General features: G+C 38.2%; 1 protein-coding gene across 1 annotated transcript in view; it reads right to left on the bottom strand.

The window, feature by feature from the left end:
* The window catches only part of LOC306847020 (receptor-type tyrosine-protein phosphatase U-like), a gene marked incomplete at its 5' end in the record, with an annotated part of 89,964 nt that extends 85,772 nt beyond the window's left edge, over window positions 1–4,192 (bottom strand). The window contains 4 exons of the mRNA XM_079380752.1: window positions 1,555–1,727; window positions 1,818–1,957; window positions 2,220–2,347; window positions 2,692–4,192. Coding sequence (XP_079236878.1) covers window positions 1,555–1,727; window positions 1,818–1,957; window positions 2,220–2,347; window positions 2,692–4,192 — 1,942 coding nt within the window. The remainder of the gene's footprint in view (window positions 1–1,554; window positions 1,728–1,817; window positions 1,958–2,219; window positions 2,348–2,691) is intronic.
* Window positions 4,193–17,284: the final 13,092 nt, after the last annotated feature.

Genomic DNA, 17,284 nt, shown 5'->3' with positions numbered 1-17,284 from the left:
GAGATACACAGTGTTGCGACTTAGCGACTTTGCAGACCCCTTTAACGACCCCCCCCCCCCCCCCCCCCCCCCGCCCTCTCTTCAAAAAAGTGCCAAGCGACAAATCTTTAGGGTTTGCTCAAATCTTATTTATGCTGGGTACACACCACAAGATAATCGGGCTGATTTTGGGCCGATTTCTCCCCTTCTGACAATCCTTGGTAATGTCCTGATTATCTTGATGGATCTAAAGATTATCTTATCAGATTTCCTGTGGTGTGGGGTGTGTTAAGAGTGACTGAATCTGCTCGGAAGAACGTCTGAGGCACCCCAATCACGAATCGTAAATATTCAGCATCAGAAATCCTGATGTGTGGGGAGAACCGAAAACGAAACAATATCCAATCAGAAAGCGAGCTGACAGAAAACGGAAGCATAACAAAGGCAGTCATGGCGCAGCACAAAAGGATTTGGACACTATCATCGCAATTACTTCCTGCCATTACCAAAGACTGGGACTTTGCCATAAAGCCTTAAAACTATTTTTTGAATAATTTGTAATTATTTATACTTGTTTAAAGAAATGTAATTTTCTTATTGCTTTTCCTTTTTTTATTTTATTTTATTTATATATTTTATTATTTTTATTTATTATTGTATTTGATGTAATTTATATGTTTTTGCCCTTTTATGTTCTTTGTTCTAAAATTGCAATAAAAAAAAAACAACTCTTGTTTATTCTCAAGTCTCCAGAGATTTTGCGAGATTTCTTGTGTTCACAGTCGGGACTCTGGTTGAAAATCTGTTGGTGTGTGGTGTGCTGTCTTTGTCACATCACAGCACACCACACACTATAGGAGCAAAATGGTTAAATCTAGGATTTTTTTGTCTTCATGTCTTCATGGTCTCTCAGATTTTGAAGATCTTATAAGATATTACAAATCTTTTAGTGTATATCCAGCATTAGTTTACTAGCTGGTACTGCCGCGTGAGCGCGAGGTCTTGCTCCCAGCACACTCACACACCTCTCTCTCGATCTCTCTCTGTGCGTCTGCTCTGTTCAGCGAGCGGCGGAGAGGAGCAGTGCTTTCAGTTAAACACAGATATTATGTTGCTTCTCTAATTGTACATGCAAGTATAGCCAAAATCAGAGTACAGCTATTGTCTTTATCTTATGTGTATTTGATTTCATCAGACGACAGCTCGATTATCAGGATTTTTGTGCAGATTAACATCTTTCGAAAGAGAGGTGGTTATGTAGTCTTAATGGGTCATGTTTTAATCACTATTTCATATTCATTCCGTTGTCTGACAACAGAAACAGTAAAATATATGAATGAATACAGTTTTATTGAGAATTTAGCTGCATCAAAATACAGTATGTGGGCACAGAGAGAGATGGATCTTTTGCACGGATGTCATCATCAGCATTGGTGGTACTAGGAGTAGCCATGGGAATTTTTGTACGCACCTTCCTTTTAAAGATCAACTTAGCAGGCGAAGTCCCTGTTGTACAGTGAGGTGTGGATCTGTACTCACGAAGGAAGACATTTAACTGTTGTTTCCACGGGATACCTAGAGTGTGTGCAGTTCGGATAGCTTTCCCCAATGTGCGCATGAACCGCTCTGCTGTAGCGTTTGCTTGTGGCCAGAAGGGAGTTATCTTCCTATGACGGAACCCAATATAATCCGCAAACTGTGTGAACATACTGCTGTTGAAGGGAGGGCCATTGTCAATTTTAAGCACACTGGGAATTCCGAACATAGAGAAGACATCATCAAGAACTGGTATTACCGCAGTTGTTGAGGTAGTGTGAAGAATTTTAACTACAGCATACCGTGTAGAGTCATCTATAATGACCAGCTGATACTCCCCCGTTGGTAATGGTCCAAATAAATCTGCACTCAGATTGTGCCATGGTTCTTCTGACAATTCAGACATTTGAAGAAGCTCGATATGGGTGACGATGGTATTTGCCTGACAAGCAATGCAATTTGTGATCATGGTCTCGACTCTTCAATCAATATTGGGAAACCACACTTTCTCTCTCAGAAGACTTTTGGTTTTAGCGACGCCTTGATGGCTTTCATGGGCAAGCTGTAATACTCTTGAGTATGAGATCATCATTCGATGACACTGTAAGCTCGGAAGTGACATTTCTGTAGCGTTTTAGGGTGTCTGTGAAGAGTGGGTCACGAGCATTCTTGTGCTATGAGTTGTGTCGTATGTGTGAGCAGACCTGCTGAAGAACAGCATCCTTTTTTGTCTCCGTTTTTATCTCTTCTAGTGTCATGGCCTTTGGTGTTGCCTGCAGTGCCATGAAATTGACGTACTCTTCTGCTACTTTAGATGCCCTTGTGTTGTGTTCTGTCTCACATGAGACAGGGTGTCTGGACATAAAGTCAGCAGGATTGTCAGTTCCTTTTCTGTACTCAGTTCTGAACTGGTACAGCTGGAGTCTGAGGCCCCACCTTTCAATTCGGACTGGTGGCTTTGATCTTGGATTATTCCATATTAGTTCTAGGGGTTGTGGTCAGTTACTACAGTAAAAGAATGACCATACAGATACAAGTGAAAATGCTCACAGCTCCATACAATAGCTAGCGCTTCGCGTTCAGTTTGTGAGTATCGTTTTTCAACGTCACTGAGTGCATGACTGGCGTATGCAATGATGCATTTTTGTCCGTTTTGCATTTGAGACAAAATAGCACCGAGGTCAACTGGGCTAGCATCGACAACAAGTTCAGTGTCCTTAGAAGGATCAAAGTAGCACATGGTGGTGGAACTGGCTAAAGCATCTATGAGCTGCTGAAGAGCTTGCTTGTGCGTATCACCCCATTGCCATGGTGTGCCCATTTTAGTCAGTTCACGAAGAGGTGCACTGATTGTCGAAAAGTCCTGTATAAACCTTGAACAGTAGTTTGCCATGCCGAGTAGGCTTCTGATTTCCCCAGGATCTTTGGGCTCACTGGCTTGAAGAATGGCTACAACCTTTTTGGGGTCTGCCGAGATGCCATTGGCAGAAAAGATAAATCCATAGAACTCAAGTCTGTGTTTGTTAAACTCACACTTTTCACGATTAAGTGTAAGACCAGTGTCCTTTAGTCTTTGAAAGACAGCTCGGAGAGCTTCATCATGTGATTTTTGTGAGACGCTGTATACAATGATATCATCACTGAGGTTTTTTACTCCTTTTATGCCTTGCAGTGTTTGTGCTATGGCATTCTGGAACACCTCCGCTACCAAAGATATGCCAACATTTTGCCGTTTATATCTCCTTAGTCCCAGGTGTGTGGTGAATGTAGTAATGTATCGGCTGTCTGGGTGAAGTTCCAGCTGATGGTAACCAGCTCGGAGATCAAGTTTTGAGAAGACTTTTGCGCCATTCAGCTCTTGTATGACATCGCCAATGGCGGGTGTTATATGATGCTCACGTTGTATGGCTGTATTGGCCTGGTGCATGTCAACACATATCCTGACTTTATCAGGTTTGGGTGGAGTTACAATTGGAGAAATCCATGGTGTTGGACCTGTTATTGTTTCTATTATGTCATCATTTTCCAGCTTTTGTAACTCAGCTTCTACTTTCTGTCGAATATGAAATGGCACTCGTCCATGTGGCTGACATGTAGTTTGGACGTCAGAATTGATATGCAGCTTCACTTGGAAGTTTTTAAGTTTGCCTATTCCTTTGAACAGTTCTGGATAGTTTTCAACAAGTTCATCAGCTACTGTGCGGATGGTGTTTGTATAATTAACAGCACTGGTGATATTTATCAGTCCAAGCTCTTGTGCCGTTCCATAGCTTAAAAGGGTGTGTCCCTCATTCTGAAGAACATAGAACTTGGTCTCTGTAGTGCTATGTGATGCTTGAACATTGCACTGGAATAAACCAATGATAGGCAGAGTGGTGTCAGAGCCATACGCAAAGATCTTAATTGTCGCTGCTCTGAGCCGTGGCTTGGGTGTGAGCATGTTGAACACTGCTTTGCTGATGATATTTACAGCGGCTCCCGAATCAATCAGAGCTGTAACTTTGGTGCCGTTTATGTTAATTTGTGTCTGAGGCTGTTGCTGGCACGTATTGCTGTTCAGAACAAACACATAAGCATCCTCACTGCTCGATGAATCCTCTTGTGTGGCTGGTGCATGCTGTAACAACTTGCTTGACCCTTTGTGGTTTGTTGCGTTGTTTAAGATGGGGAGGGTCATTGTGTTTAACTTGCAGAGTGGATTTTTTAATGCTGGAACGACACACTTTTGAATAGTGATTCAACTTTCCGCATGCTCTGCATTCTTTTCCTTTAGCCGGACAAACACTTTGATGTGTATATTTTCCACCACAATTTCTACACTGAGTGTTGGACGTCCATCTGCTGGTGGTTTTGAATTCACTCTGCTGCTTATGATTGTAATGTAAGGCGTTGACAGCACCCGCTGCATTTTGTTCAATTCCCACTGCTTGTTGTTCAGAGATTTCTAGTGTTCTGCCATGATCTAGCAAAGCCTCTACAGTCAGGTCTGGTTCTCTGAGTGCTTTTCTACACAGCCTGGACGAAGTACAGCTTTGTATCAACTGAGCCTTTATTTCACAGTCAACATCGGCGAACTCGCAGTCTTTGCAAGCATTCTGAGTCTAGTTTGATACGTGGACTTTTTCTCCAGGTTGCTGTACAACCTTTCTGAATTGATAAACAAGGTACTGCGTATTCTTTTTAGGAGGAAAATAGCCATTTAGTTTTTTGTTTCTGCATAGCCATCTTTGTCTGCTGCAAACGTGTCGTAGATGTCATGCACACGTTCACCAGCGAGGTGCAGCAAGAACGCTTTCTGTCCAGCATCGCCGGTGATGTTCATAGCAACAAGAACGTTTTCAAAATGTTGTATCCATTTATTCCACCGAGTTCCTACCGAACTGGGGTCCGTTTCTGTATCAAACGGCTTGATGAGTGCATGATTCATCACTGATTGCATGGCTATGGCTTTTTATGTCGGTTGTGTGCACTCCCTTACGAATAGGCAGGCTTTCTTCAAACGCTTGAAACACGTGCTGAGATCGCGCTTATATCCTCGTCGCCATTGTAGAGTTTTTCATGTCAATCTCTTTCGCATAAAGGCGCCAGCAGAAGGGAAATACAGGAACACTCATTTATTTCCTGCCCCATCACTTGTGGTTGCACACTATCCCGTTCATTAGATGGGAGGAGCATCGCATTCTGTGTCGTCACAGGCCAAACCAAATACATTACAGCGATTAAATATTTTAATCGATTGACAGCCCTAATATATATATATATATATATATATATATATATATATATATATACTGTATATAAATACACACAGTAAAACCCCCAGTGTTAAATTAACACTCCCAGGCCCGGTTTCACGAACGGGGCTTAGTTTAAACCAGGACTAGGCCTTAGTTAAATTAAGATATTTAAGCAACTTTTACAAAAATGCCTTGGAAGAAACATTAAGCTGTGCATCTTGACACAGAAGAATGACACTGACCTATTTTAAGATATGTCAGAGCAAGATATTTGCAGTTGAGACAGCTCAAACATGCATTTTAGTCTGGGACTAGCTTAAGCCTTGTCTGTTTATATAATCCAAACTCAAGAGTGTTAAAAAATACAAAAACTACAACTGACTTCAGCCACAGCCTTAGATGAAATCAACACAAGATAAAAGAAGACATTAAATCTCTCAAGATCTCAGCAGAGGATGATTAAACAACTCCACAAACAGCATCACCAGCATCACTTATTACTAACCACACTGACTTTAGATGTCGATGTTTGTTTTGTTTGAATTACCATTATCGAGGTCAGTGTTTCCTTTAGTTGGGCTCTTGACCCTTGACTTAAAACGTTATAATTTATTTGGCTGCCATAACTGTGTGTTTGTTTAGACATGTCAGTAATGGCAAATAAAAAAGCCAAGAGAAAATGTGATCAGGTGTTGGTTTTGTTTCAATAAAGACATAATCATCATATAGTGGCTTGAGTAACTGATTTAATTTGGAGCATAACCACTGGTAGATTTATTTGTTAATTTTGTTATTGATCTTATGATATACATAGTTGAAGATCTGACAGTTTTAAGAGTACTCTGAAAGACTTTTGAAAATTATTTGGCACTAAAAGTATTACTTTTTAAAAAAAAAATAAAACAGACCTCAAGAAGCAGCATATGAATCTCAACAATGGTGACAATCAACATAAAGCTCCATATTGCAGTGCATTCTGGAAGCACCGAGCAAAACTCATCCATGGCTCCCAGCATGCAATGCGACATCAATAAATTATGCAACTGTCTATTTTCTTTTATTCTTACTGTTTCCTTTTGTTGTGACTTTTAGTAGTGTGTTTTGTGATGTTCCCAGTTGATCTGTTTATCTGAACATGCTGACTGTCACCATTGTTGAGATTCATACGCTGATTCTTGATGTCTGTATAATGCAGTTTTAAGCTTCAAGTACCAATTTACTTTTAAAAGTTTTTATGACTAATTTGAAAACCGTTGGATCAAGCTTTATATTTCATATAAATAAAGAAAGAAACAAAAAGAAAATGTACAAGGTGGAGACTTGGTTCTATGCATCAGTTGTTGATTGGATGTTGAGATGTGGGTGGGGTTTAAACACACTAAATGTTTGGAGAAGTCATGCATTTTAAATTGTAATTTTGTAAGTAAATGAGTATATCAAATCAAACTTACTCTTGCCTTCCTCATTTGCATAAGAATTATGGCAGATATAGTGGCCTACGAATAGTAGCCCACTGCTTGCCTTTTGTACTTTAGAATTTAGTCACAACAATGTATCTTAGCCTTGTCTTTTAGTCTTTGGTTTTCCTGGGAGAATAGAGCAATTCATGAACTGACAGACCGACAGAGCCGGAGAGAGAGCGGTTGACACTTCTCACTAACAAGTATGAACTCTAAAGTTATGTCAGAGAGCAATATAGTACATTTAATAGGTCATTGAAAGAGTTATCGTTACATATTAGCATTTCATGAAGCTCTGCTTCCTCTCTCTCAGTGCAGATGTGATTAGAGCCGCTATGAGTTAATTACACATGTCATGTGTGAAGGCAGGGGTCCTCGTCTCTCTTTCCTGTCACTTTCATTCCCTCGCTCTCACACAGAGAGACAGACAGACAGACAGACAGATAGGAGATGAGCCCAGAGTCCTGCGTGTCTGTAAATATAAATGCACTTGGCATTACAGCATGAGGAGCTCTACAAAAAATGCACACTGATGAATTAACACTGTCATTGTACATTAAAAATGAAAACATCTCCTGAACATGAAAAAGAGGTTCTGCCAAAACATTTCCAATTCATATCTCACCCACAAAACAAAGAAAATCCTATTTTGTGCTCAATGCAACATAATGCCTTATGTTTACTTCTTTTGATATTTGGAGTGAAATGTGTTTTGCTGAGACTGAGGTGTTTCGAGTCTTCGTTGCCTGAGACAGTCAGTGTCCGGTGAAGCCTACAGACCCACACCTCTGCCCCCCCTCAGAGTCCTCCAGTCAAATCAACCTGATTACACTAATTAATGAGACACATCTACTGAAACTCCCACAGGCCTGATGAGGAATGGCCTAACTGCAGGATATGACACACACACACACAGCAGACAGAGACACGTCCGCTGAGAACTCAAGTTTGACCTCTGATATAAATGTAATCTGTTTCACTCAGGACTGAGAGAGAGAGACAGAGAGATACAGTCACAGAAAAACACAGAGCAAAGGAAAAAGGCCAAAGACAGGGAAAAAACTAAACAAAAAACAATGAATGATGAAGCCCATTGCTGAAAAAAAGAGGAATAGAACAAATAGAACAAAAGTATGTGTGTGAGTGAGTGAATGAATGAATGAATTTGTTATTTATTTGTTTGTAATAATAAGGTTCTAATCTGTATGTTAGCAATATACAGTGCATAGCTACATGCAAATAACTCACTGAGTATTATGATATAACAATATAAATATTCAGATATACATACACAATTATGCAGTGTAATACAGGCGTGCAGCAATAATGTGCCTCTACATCTGCACACAACCACCCTCAACATCAGGTGCCAAAATTAAAGATGTCTGCCACATTAGCAACGTGTGTGCGGTGTAATGTTTGTTCAGGGACTGTGTTCTGCTGCTGCTGGCAACCAAGATGAATAGAGTCTCAGAGCACCTTTGGCATTGATACATTATGAAGTCCAAAAGCAAGGTTACAAAACAAGTACATTATACTACAGTTGTGTCCAGCTTACTTTAGCCACACAAACAACACACACTCCACAGAGGACCAGAGAATAAAGCCAAAATCTGATTATACCAGACTACTTGACTCTGTTTGGCTCGTACTTGATTCAATTCAAACTAAATTAAAATGTGGTTTTCAAATTTTTTGTCAATTTTTGTTATCTTTGAGCCAATCTATCTGCTAGAGTACACACAACAGGCGCATTACTATGACATCCCATAATCTCATGCATGTGCTTCCATGGTGTCTGGGAAACAACTGTAAAATCTTAGTAAATTAATTTACTGTGGTATCTCGCAGGCCCGTAGCCAGCTATTAGGTCACATTTTTCATGTTCAGAAGTAAAATTTGTTCTCTGAATGACTAATTTGCTGTTTAAAACTCCTCATATGAGTGTCTGAATGTATAATTAAGTTTAGAGAGTTTGCAAGAATGTTTAGCGTCCGTGGAATGAAAATGATCCCTGTGAGATGCTGGCTGGAGTGTTGCCAGATCCAGCTATTATAACCGTTTTTGAACTTATCTTCTCCAATTAATTTGGCACTTTAGAAAGTTAATCAAGTGGGACGTTGCAGTGATATATTTATCTTATCTTATTTGCAAAGATTTGAAATCATTTCGGTTTATTTTCATTTGTTTAATTATAGCAACATCTGGCATCACTGCATCACAAATGCAAAAATATCATGATGTTATCTGTCAGAAACGTTATTAGTTTTATCAAAAACAACAGCATTTAACACTAGAACACAGATCTGTAGAACAAGTAGGTTACAGAATGAAAAGAAATAGGCAAACATAAGACGTCTATGCTATTTCATTAGTTACATTTTCAGTCTCGTCATAAACATTCATATATGAACGTTTTACCATGACTTTGTGAACATTTATGCACTAGACAAAGTTATAATCTATATAGCAATGATTATTAATGAAAACTATAAGAGTAATATGTATTGTTGCATTATTAATAAACAAGAGACAAAATTATCCACCCCTAACCTATAGTAAAATATTAACAAATTTTGATGCAATATGGTATAATGTCTTTCATAAACATCTACAGTACGTGTCTGTCTCTTTTAAAGTGTTCAGTGTATTTAATGAGTTGTATTTGTAAGTTTTTGTGACGTCTTTATTTTGTAGTTTGGCCACAGTCATGTTCTGCCATGTGATTCCCTTGTCTGTATATGTTCTGATTGGTTCTTTGGTTCGTGTGTCATGTCTCTCATTGGTTGGTTTATGCCATGTGACCCTTATTGTTTGCTATAAGTAGCCCTCATGTTGCTATTGTCTCTTGTCGAGTATTGAATGTACTGTATGTAACCCTGATGTCGGTGAGTGTTTAAGTCAAGCCTGTTCATGTCAAGTCAAGTCTTTGTTTTGTATTTGTTTGGATTTCAGATTCTGCTTTAATGTTTTAATAAACTGCACTTGGGTTCTTCAACTTGCCATTCAGCGGACTGCTCATTACATGGTTATAATAGCGCAATTCTTAACCTCATCACAACCTTCACAACAACCACAACCTTACCTTCAACATCTGTCCGAAAACAGCTGACGGTCACTAAATCTAAATCCAGTGATTTCACAGGAATCCACACAACTTCACGCTTGAGTTGTCTCAAGTGCATTTAAATACAAAAACATTACTTTATAACATTTAATAACTGACTAAAGAGGAAGAAAAGAGAGTCCGCTCACCCGCACACTTGGTCCTGCTGACCAGCGGGGGTCCAGGGGGGCCGGTTCCTCCCTCTCCAGGCCGGGTGAGGAGGACACTGATGCGATACTCTGTGTCCGGCTCCAGATGCCAGACTTTATACGTCAGTGAGCTGACTCCGTGAGTTTCGGACCAGGGTGAGTGGCTGGCCCGGTACACAATCTCTCTGCGGATCACCGGCCCGTCGCCCACTATAGAGTTGGTGTTGAGCTGGATGATCAGGTAGGTGGGGCCAGAGCGAAGCAGCTGGGGCGGAGCTATTGGTGTGGGAGGGACTACAACAGAGTACAGGAAGAGAAAGAAAAAGTGTTGAGTCAGGATGTATGTGGACAGGAATCCCGCTTTATTTGTTTTATCTGGCTGATTAACTTTCAGATCAGACTAAAATGATCAGGCATCGTGTTTAACCCCCTGGGGTCGAAGCCCAGTCTGTCTCGTATTTTTTTTATGACCGCGAAATGAACTAAAAATACTCCGTCTGATTTGATCATACAAATAAGAATAAGGTATGGTTTGAAACTGCAAGGGGTCTACTTTTATTTGTGTATAGTCATCAAACAAAACAATGTGCTTTTGTAAAGTAAAGAAAATAAACAGGGTGCATCAAGAGACTATTTCTAATGTTGAGATTCTTCAGAAAGATCTGCAGAGCAGCTGGTGCTACATCTGACTGACTTATGCCAGCAGATCTTCTCCGTTTAGGATTAATCGTCTATTGCATTCTTTGACTAGATGAGCCAAGTTTCTGAACATCAAATGTGCATCCTTTTTGCTGTTTAGTTTTAATAAATATTCCTTTTGGACTGTGCTTACTGTATATTTTCATTGCACATTGATCCCTTTTGTTATGAAATATCAAATATATACACTTTTGTTATGCTTATTAGTAGCATATTGGCTATTTATGAGTACTTATAAAGCACATATTCTGCATGACCATATTCTACATCCCTACTCCTACTCAGTACCTAAACTGAACAACTACCTTACTATTAATAAGCAGAAAATTAGGAGTTTATTCAGGCAAAAGTCATAGTTAATAGTTAGTTGATAGTGAGACTAAAGTGTGACCAAAGAAAAACAAAAAAATAACATAACATTTATGAACTGTAGAAGTTAATTAACTAACTGTATGAACTTGCAACAATTTGCCACAACCTTACATTTATGTAAAATATTATTGTGCACAGAGTATTACAATTATTATTATTTTTTGCTTATCTAATATTTATTACAATCCATATTAAACAGACTTGACACAAAACAACTTTATAAGAAAACAAATAATTATGCAACTAAGCACTTGATTTAAATATATTTACAGTAGACAACTAAAATGAATTATGTGATTCTGAACAAACTAAATCCAGGGTATTTCCATTCATCTTTTGATTAATATGGCATTAATTCGGCATGAAATGATCTCGGGGTGAAGGAAATTGGAATAAAATATAAAAATGCAGTGGAAACAGCTTTAATGCATTAAAAGCATATTTCTCTCTTAATCGGTGGTGGTAATATGCTAATAAACTAAACAGACAGATTTAACTAATAACTGACACTGTCACATTCAAATAAATTAAATGTGTATCCTGATTGCTCAGTCTTTCTAATCTCTCAATTTAAATTAATCATCATCTCTGTATGAGATGCTATCAGTAGAACAGTATGACTGTGAAACCTTGACTTTCAATATTACAGTTAATAACACTGCTGCATAAAAATAAAATATGAATCAAGCCAACGAAAGCACAGATGCAGATAAACATGCCTGAACACAGCATCTGACTCCTTTCACAGGAGAATGATCTGCACCTCACGCTTGCCTGCTAACAATAGTCAGACTTGGAAAGCTGCTGGTCCTATTTAACCTCATTATGAGCTGCACTTAATAGACCCTCTTTCTTTCTGTAGAGGTGGACGAGATGTTCCAGGACTTGACGAACCTGTTATGTGTTGCATAATTTAAGGTAGAACTGCAGGAACATCTTGGCTTAAAGAATAAAGGACTCTTGTAGTGAATCGATGTGTATTTGTGAGAAAAAATATCCATATTTAAAGCGATATAAACACCTTTCTCTCACTTCTGCTGACTGTCATTCGCGGAAGTCGTTCCGGAGGATGACGCAGGATGTATGCGCCAGTGATAAGTGACGAACATGGAAGCGCGGAGGAGAGACAGCAAAACAAAATATTGGTTATGAATAAGCACAAAACGAGGATTTGTAAATAGAAATGTTGGAGGATTTCGATATAAGCCAAGAAGAGACTGTTTTTTCTTTAGTAATGTAAGGAAACTTTGCTTCCTTTGCTGCTGTAAACAAACTCACGAGACTAGCATATCTCAGAGGCGTGAGCATGACACATACGTACGGATTCGCTACTGGAGGCTTTTATTGACCCCCTGGAGCCATGTATATTTATTTTATTAATAGTTTATTGCATTTTTATAGAATAATATATGACTCTTATGAACCAGTTCTTTGCTGTAAATAACAACAACAAAAAATACAATACATAAATCAGTATAAATGTTATGAGTTATCAGTTTGAATAAGTCTAATGACTCACTTAGTGATGTATGTGTGAAGCTAATCATAATCTGCAGGGGAATTATATGTTCATACGGTAAGTACGTGTCATGCCAGTACATCTTAATTTAGGCAATTTCCTGTCTGTCAAAAATAGAAGTACAGCAAAGTTTCATGGGTCGCTCTTGTTGCTCTTTTATTCTTGTCTGTGTGACGCAAACACAGCACACTTCAGCAACTAATAACAGAAGTTAAAAAAATAAACTGTAGCCAGTGTGAAGTACATAATTCACTCGCACAGCAGCATTGATTACTCCTTTGTTTCACGGACTTTCAGTGACATTACCTCAGCTCCAGGAGCAGCGTGACTCATTCAATCATGTCGTCATCACGAGAGCCACTTGTAGCGAGCGGAATCATTACCAGGGCTGTGACGAATCAGCATGTGGTCATTTGCATAACTGATTGCACCAGTAATTTGGTTATTTTCGGGTGAGATATGTCTGTGATTGGTGGATATGAGTGTAATCAGTCTGCTGGCTCTCTCGAGGGCTGTAGTAAGGGCGGTTACACCTCACTCAGGCTTTTGGCTTTTGCTGAAGAGATCTCTGGGTGGGGACCTGATGTTACAGTGAATCAGCGCTCAGGTGCTCGTGTTTTGATTGAGAGTTCAGAGGATCAGGAGAATCCAGAACGTTCTGTGCTGTGAGAGAATAACCTGGCGATAGCAAAGCATAATGACTGAAGTGTAATATCATTTGAATTGTAATGGCTGGAATTTATGGTTCCTTGAACCATCTGCTTAGACATAAAGGGGCCGTCTGACACTGATTAAATCTAAATCTGCCATCTTAAAGAGATAGTCCACCCAAAAATGAACATTTTCTCATCATTTACAGAACTCATCCTCATGTCATCCCAGATGTATATGACTTTCTTCAAATTAACACAAATCAAGATTTTTAGAAAAATAATACATTTCTGTGATTCCATATAATTATTATTAATTTTATTGCATTGTGACAGAAAAATTGAGCACAACTGTAATTATTATTATTATAAATTTTTTATTATTTCAATAATTATTATAATAACAAATAAGAATTAAAAATGAAATTAATAATAATAATAATTACAGTTGTGCTAAATTTCCCTGTCTATTATTATTATTATTATTATTATTACTATTATTGTTGTTAAAAATAAATTATTCCTTTGTTTTTATATACAAGAGATTGTGTTTGGAGTTTGCAGTCAAAAGACCTTAAAACATGCACCAACCAATCAGAATTAAGCATTCGACAGCCTGCAGTATAAACTTATTTAACAAGCATCAAGTTATTTACAAAAGCACACTTGCAAATAAATAAACCTACGATACAGTTGAAAGAAACACTGGGCATACCTCTGACGATTAGTTCAGCAAAGTTCGACACTGCGGCTCCGTATGTCGACTGAGTGATGCATCGGTAGAGATCCTGCTCTCCACGCTGGGCTCCGCCCACCTGGAACCAAGCAACCAATCGGCGCTCGCCGACTGATGACGTCACTGAGTACGGCGACATCAGAACACCGTTACGCCTCTGAAACAGAGAGAGGGGTACATGTTTCATACACAAAAACACATAAAATGGAAATACAAATCAGTGCTTTGACATGATCAGCGATGTACATGTCATAAACACATATATATATATCAGATGTTTGTAAACATTTCCAAAATCAGCATTAGGGTAACATTAATTACGACACATAACCAACACACATAACCCTGTCGTGCAAAAATGTAAACAGGTTTGTGTAAGTAAATTGCTCAGTGCAAGGAAAGAAAAGTAATAGGAACCTGGTTTTTTTTTTTTTTTTCATGTGTCTAATAGACATGAACAAGTTCTTTGAAAAACAGCTTTGATCTTTGAAACATGTCTACTCTTCATACTTTGTTGACAAACATACATATTTGCCCATGACCATGTTGATTAGAGTATTAAAAACTTGAAAAGTATTAATTTAAGGTACATTTAGAACAAATAAAAATGTTTAAGTGTAGGCTAAGTGTGTAAGACAAACATTACTATCACTTACAGTATATTGATTGTTTTAAGGGTTTTATCACTTATTTATGTTATTTTTTGGTGCATAGAGAGCACAACAAAACTCAAAGCTCTCATAAAGAACTGGCATACATTGCCTATGCATTTGGCTGTAATGATGACAGCCAGACCGGTGATTTCCTGCATTGTTCAAACCCAGCTTCTCTGAATAGCCTATATATATCATAAGGGGTCCAGTGGAGCGAACTAGTGCTGTATACAGAAAGTGAGATGCAGGGCGCTCAGAAAGACAAGGAACACACAGTCCCTTCATTCCTCTAGCACACACACACACACACACACACACACTCCAGGTGTTTGGATAAAGCAGCGGCACACACAGGAAGTGATCTCAAATAATTCAGAGCCTGCCAATCCAAGTGTGTGTGTGTGTGTGGGGGGGGGGGGGGGGGGGGATCTTTAAGGAATCTTTTTTTAAGGAAAAGAATTTAAGAATTTCTCCATTCTGTCACCGATGGAGTTTTGGTTCCTCGCCGCTGTCACCTCTGGCTTGCTTAGTTGGGGACACTTCATTTCCAGCGATATCGTCGACTTGATTGCACAGATACTATTTAAACTGAACTGAGCTGGACAATGACATCACTGAATTCAATAATGAAATGCCTTTAACTGAAAACTGAGTGTTTAATCTTGTCATTTGACATTATTGACACACTATTTTCTTATTTTGATATTGTGCAGTTGCTTTGATACAATCTGTATTGTTAAAAGCGCTATATAAATAAAGATGAGCACTTTTTACAGAAAAATACTATTTCAGTCTATTTCAATTTTATTTCCTTTAATCCAGTGTGTTTTTGCTGTTTCTTTGTGACTCTTTGACTATTTTTGACTAATTTTCTAAATGAATATTGTTTCAAAGTAAGACCTTTGGTAGCAACTTCTTGAATTCGCTCTGTTTCTCACTGTTTTGCTTCGAAGTGTTATTTTAGTAATATTTATATACTATAGTATAGTTTTGAATAATAAGCAGCAAATCAGGAGTTTATTGAGGGAAAAGTCATAGTTAATGGTTTGTTAATAGCAATAAATGGACCTTAAAATAAAGTGTGACCAAATATTTAATATGTTTATGTCATTTGTAAATGTAAAAAGGTGCATTAGATGACAAATAGCTATTTGAATAAAACTATTTTTAAATAATAATTATAATAATGGAATAAATAAATAATGGAATGGAAGTTATTATAAAGTGTTACCAAAAACAATTTTTAGTTTTAGTTAACAAGAACAACAATAGCATAGAAGACGAATACCCTGCATACAGTTTTACAGTTTATGTTATTTATTTATTAATTTTTTGGAGCTGGACAATCCCTGGTCACCATCTGCTTTCATTATAATGTAAAGACCCGCAGGAAGACTGCAAAATATCTCATTTTGTATTCTACAATATCAAGACAGTCAGGTTTGGAATAGCATGCGGGTGAGCAAATGATGACAGGATTTACATTTTTTTGGGGAAAAAATATTCCTAAACCTCACATACTTTAAAAAAATCTAACAGCACAACATCCATTCGTTGCCTGAAAGAGCACCTTCAACAGCCTTCATCTTTTCTGAATTGCTATGAAGCATTCAATTCGTGATGCTGGCAAACAGAAGAGAAAATAAACACAAGACTGAAATGGCTGGCAATTACACAAATGATGTAAATATCAGCATATTTTGGCTCGCTGCTTCCGCCGCAGCACACCAATAAATAATACACATCAATTAAATTGGTGAGCAAACAGCACACGTTCTGAACTATTCCCCTCTGCCCGAGAAGCCAGCGCTTCTGCTTGTGAACTCGTGATGCACACAGACTGATTTGTTTGTAGTGTTTAAACCGCAGTGAGAACACAGCCGAGAGTCTCTCAGTTCAAGGAGGATCTGCTCAAAGCCAAAACATGATCAAACCACAAGCTGCAATTAAAGCATCTGCAGGCCCAGTGCTCGACAGGAGACCTGGGGTCAGATCTCTGGACGGGGACCATAACGAGATGTCCTCATAACAGGCCAAACCATATTTAGAGCTAAATGGCTGAAATTTTAACAGTTTATTCTGTTACATACAGACAATCTTCAGTGCAGCTCTCTTATCTCACTCTCATCTCAGTGTTTGTGAATTGGTGTTTTGCGTTTGGTTATGACACGGAAGTCAGATATGTCAAACCTGGCACTACACTATGCTATTTTACACTGAATGTGAATATTTTCTGATAGAGGAAAGTCATGAAGATGTGATAGAACATGAGAGTGGGTAGGAAGTAAGTTGTGTTGTCTCAAGTTGGACTTTTATGTAGACTGAAAAAAAAAAGATTCATTGAATTTACTAAATGTTTTCTAAGATAAGTGGCTGCAATCACTTTATTTTAGCTACATTTACTTTACTTACTTTTTTGTTCAAAGTTAGTCAACTAAATTTGTGTATTTAAATGTAGCTAAAATAAACTGATAACCACTTATCTTAAAAAAAAAATATTAACTAAAAATTTAATTAATCTTTTTTTTTCAGTGTAGGTGATCTGTTTCCTGTCCTGGTCGCCATGTTTGTAGTCCTTGTAGTTTTTCATGTTAATTATAACTGATTGCTCCTGAAGTGTGTCTTGTTAGCCTGTTAGCCCCTGTGTATAAATAGCCCTTGTGTTTCCCATGCATGTCTTTGTCAGCT

Source organism: Barbus barbus, assembly GCF_936440315.1.
Source record: "Barbus barbus genome assembly, chromosome: 27".
Lineage (NCBI taxonomy): Eukaryota > Metazoa > Chordata > Actinopteri > Cypriniformes > Cyprinidae > Barbus > Barbus barbus.
Note: the sequence above shows the minus strand (reverse complement) of the source record. Positions and strands in the feature narration are given on the sequence as shown.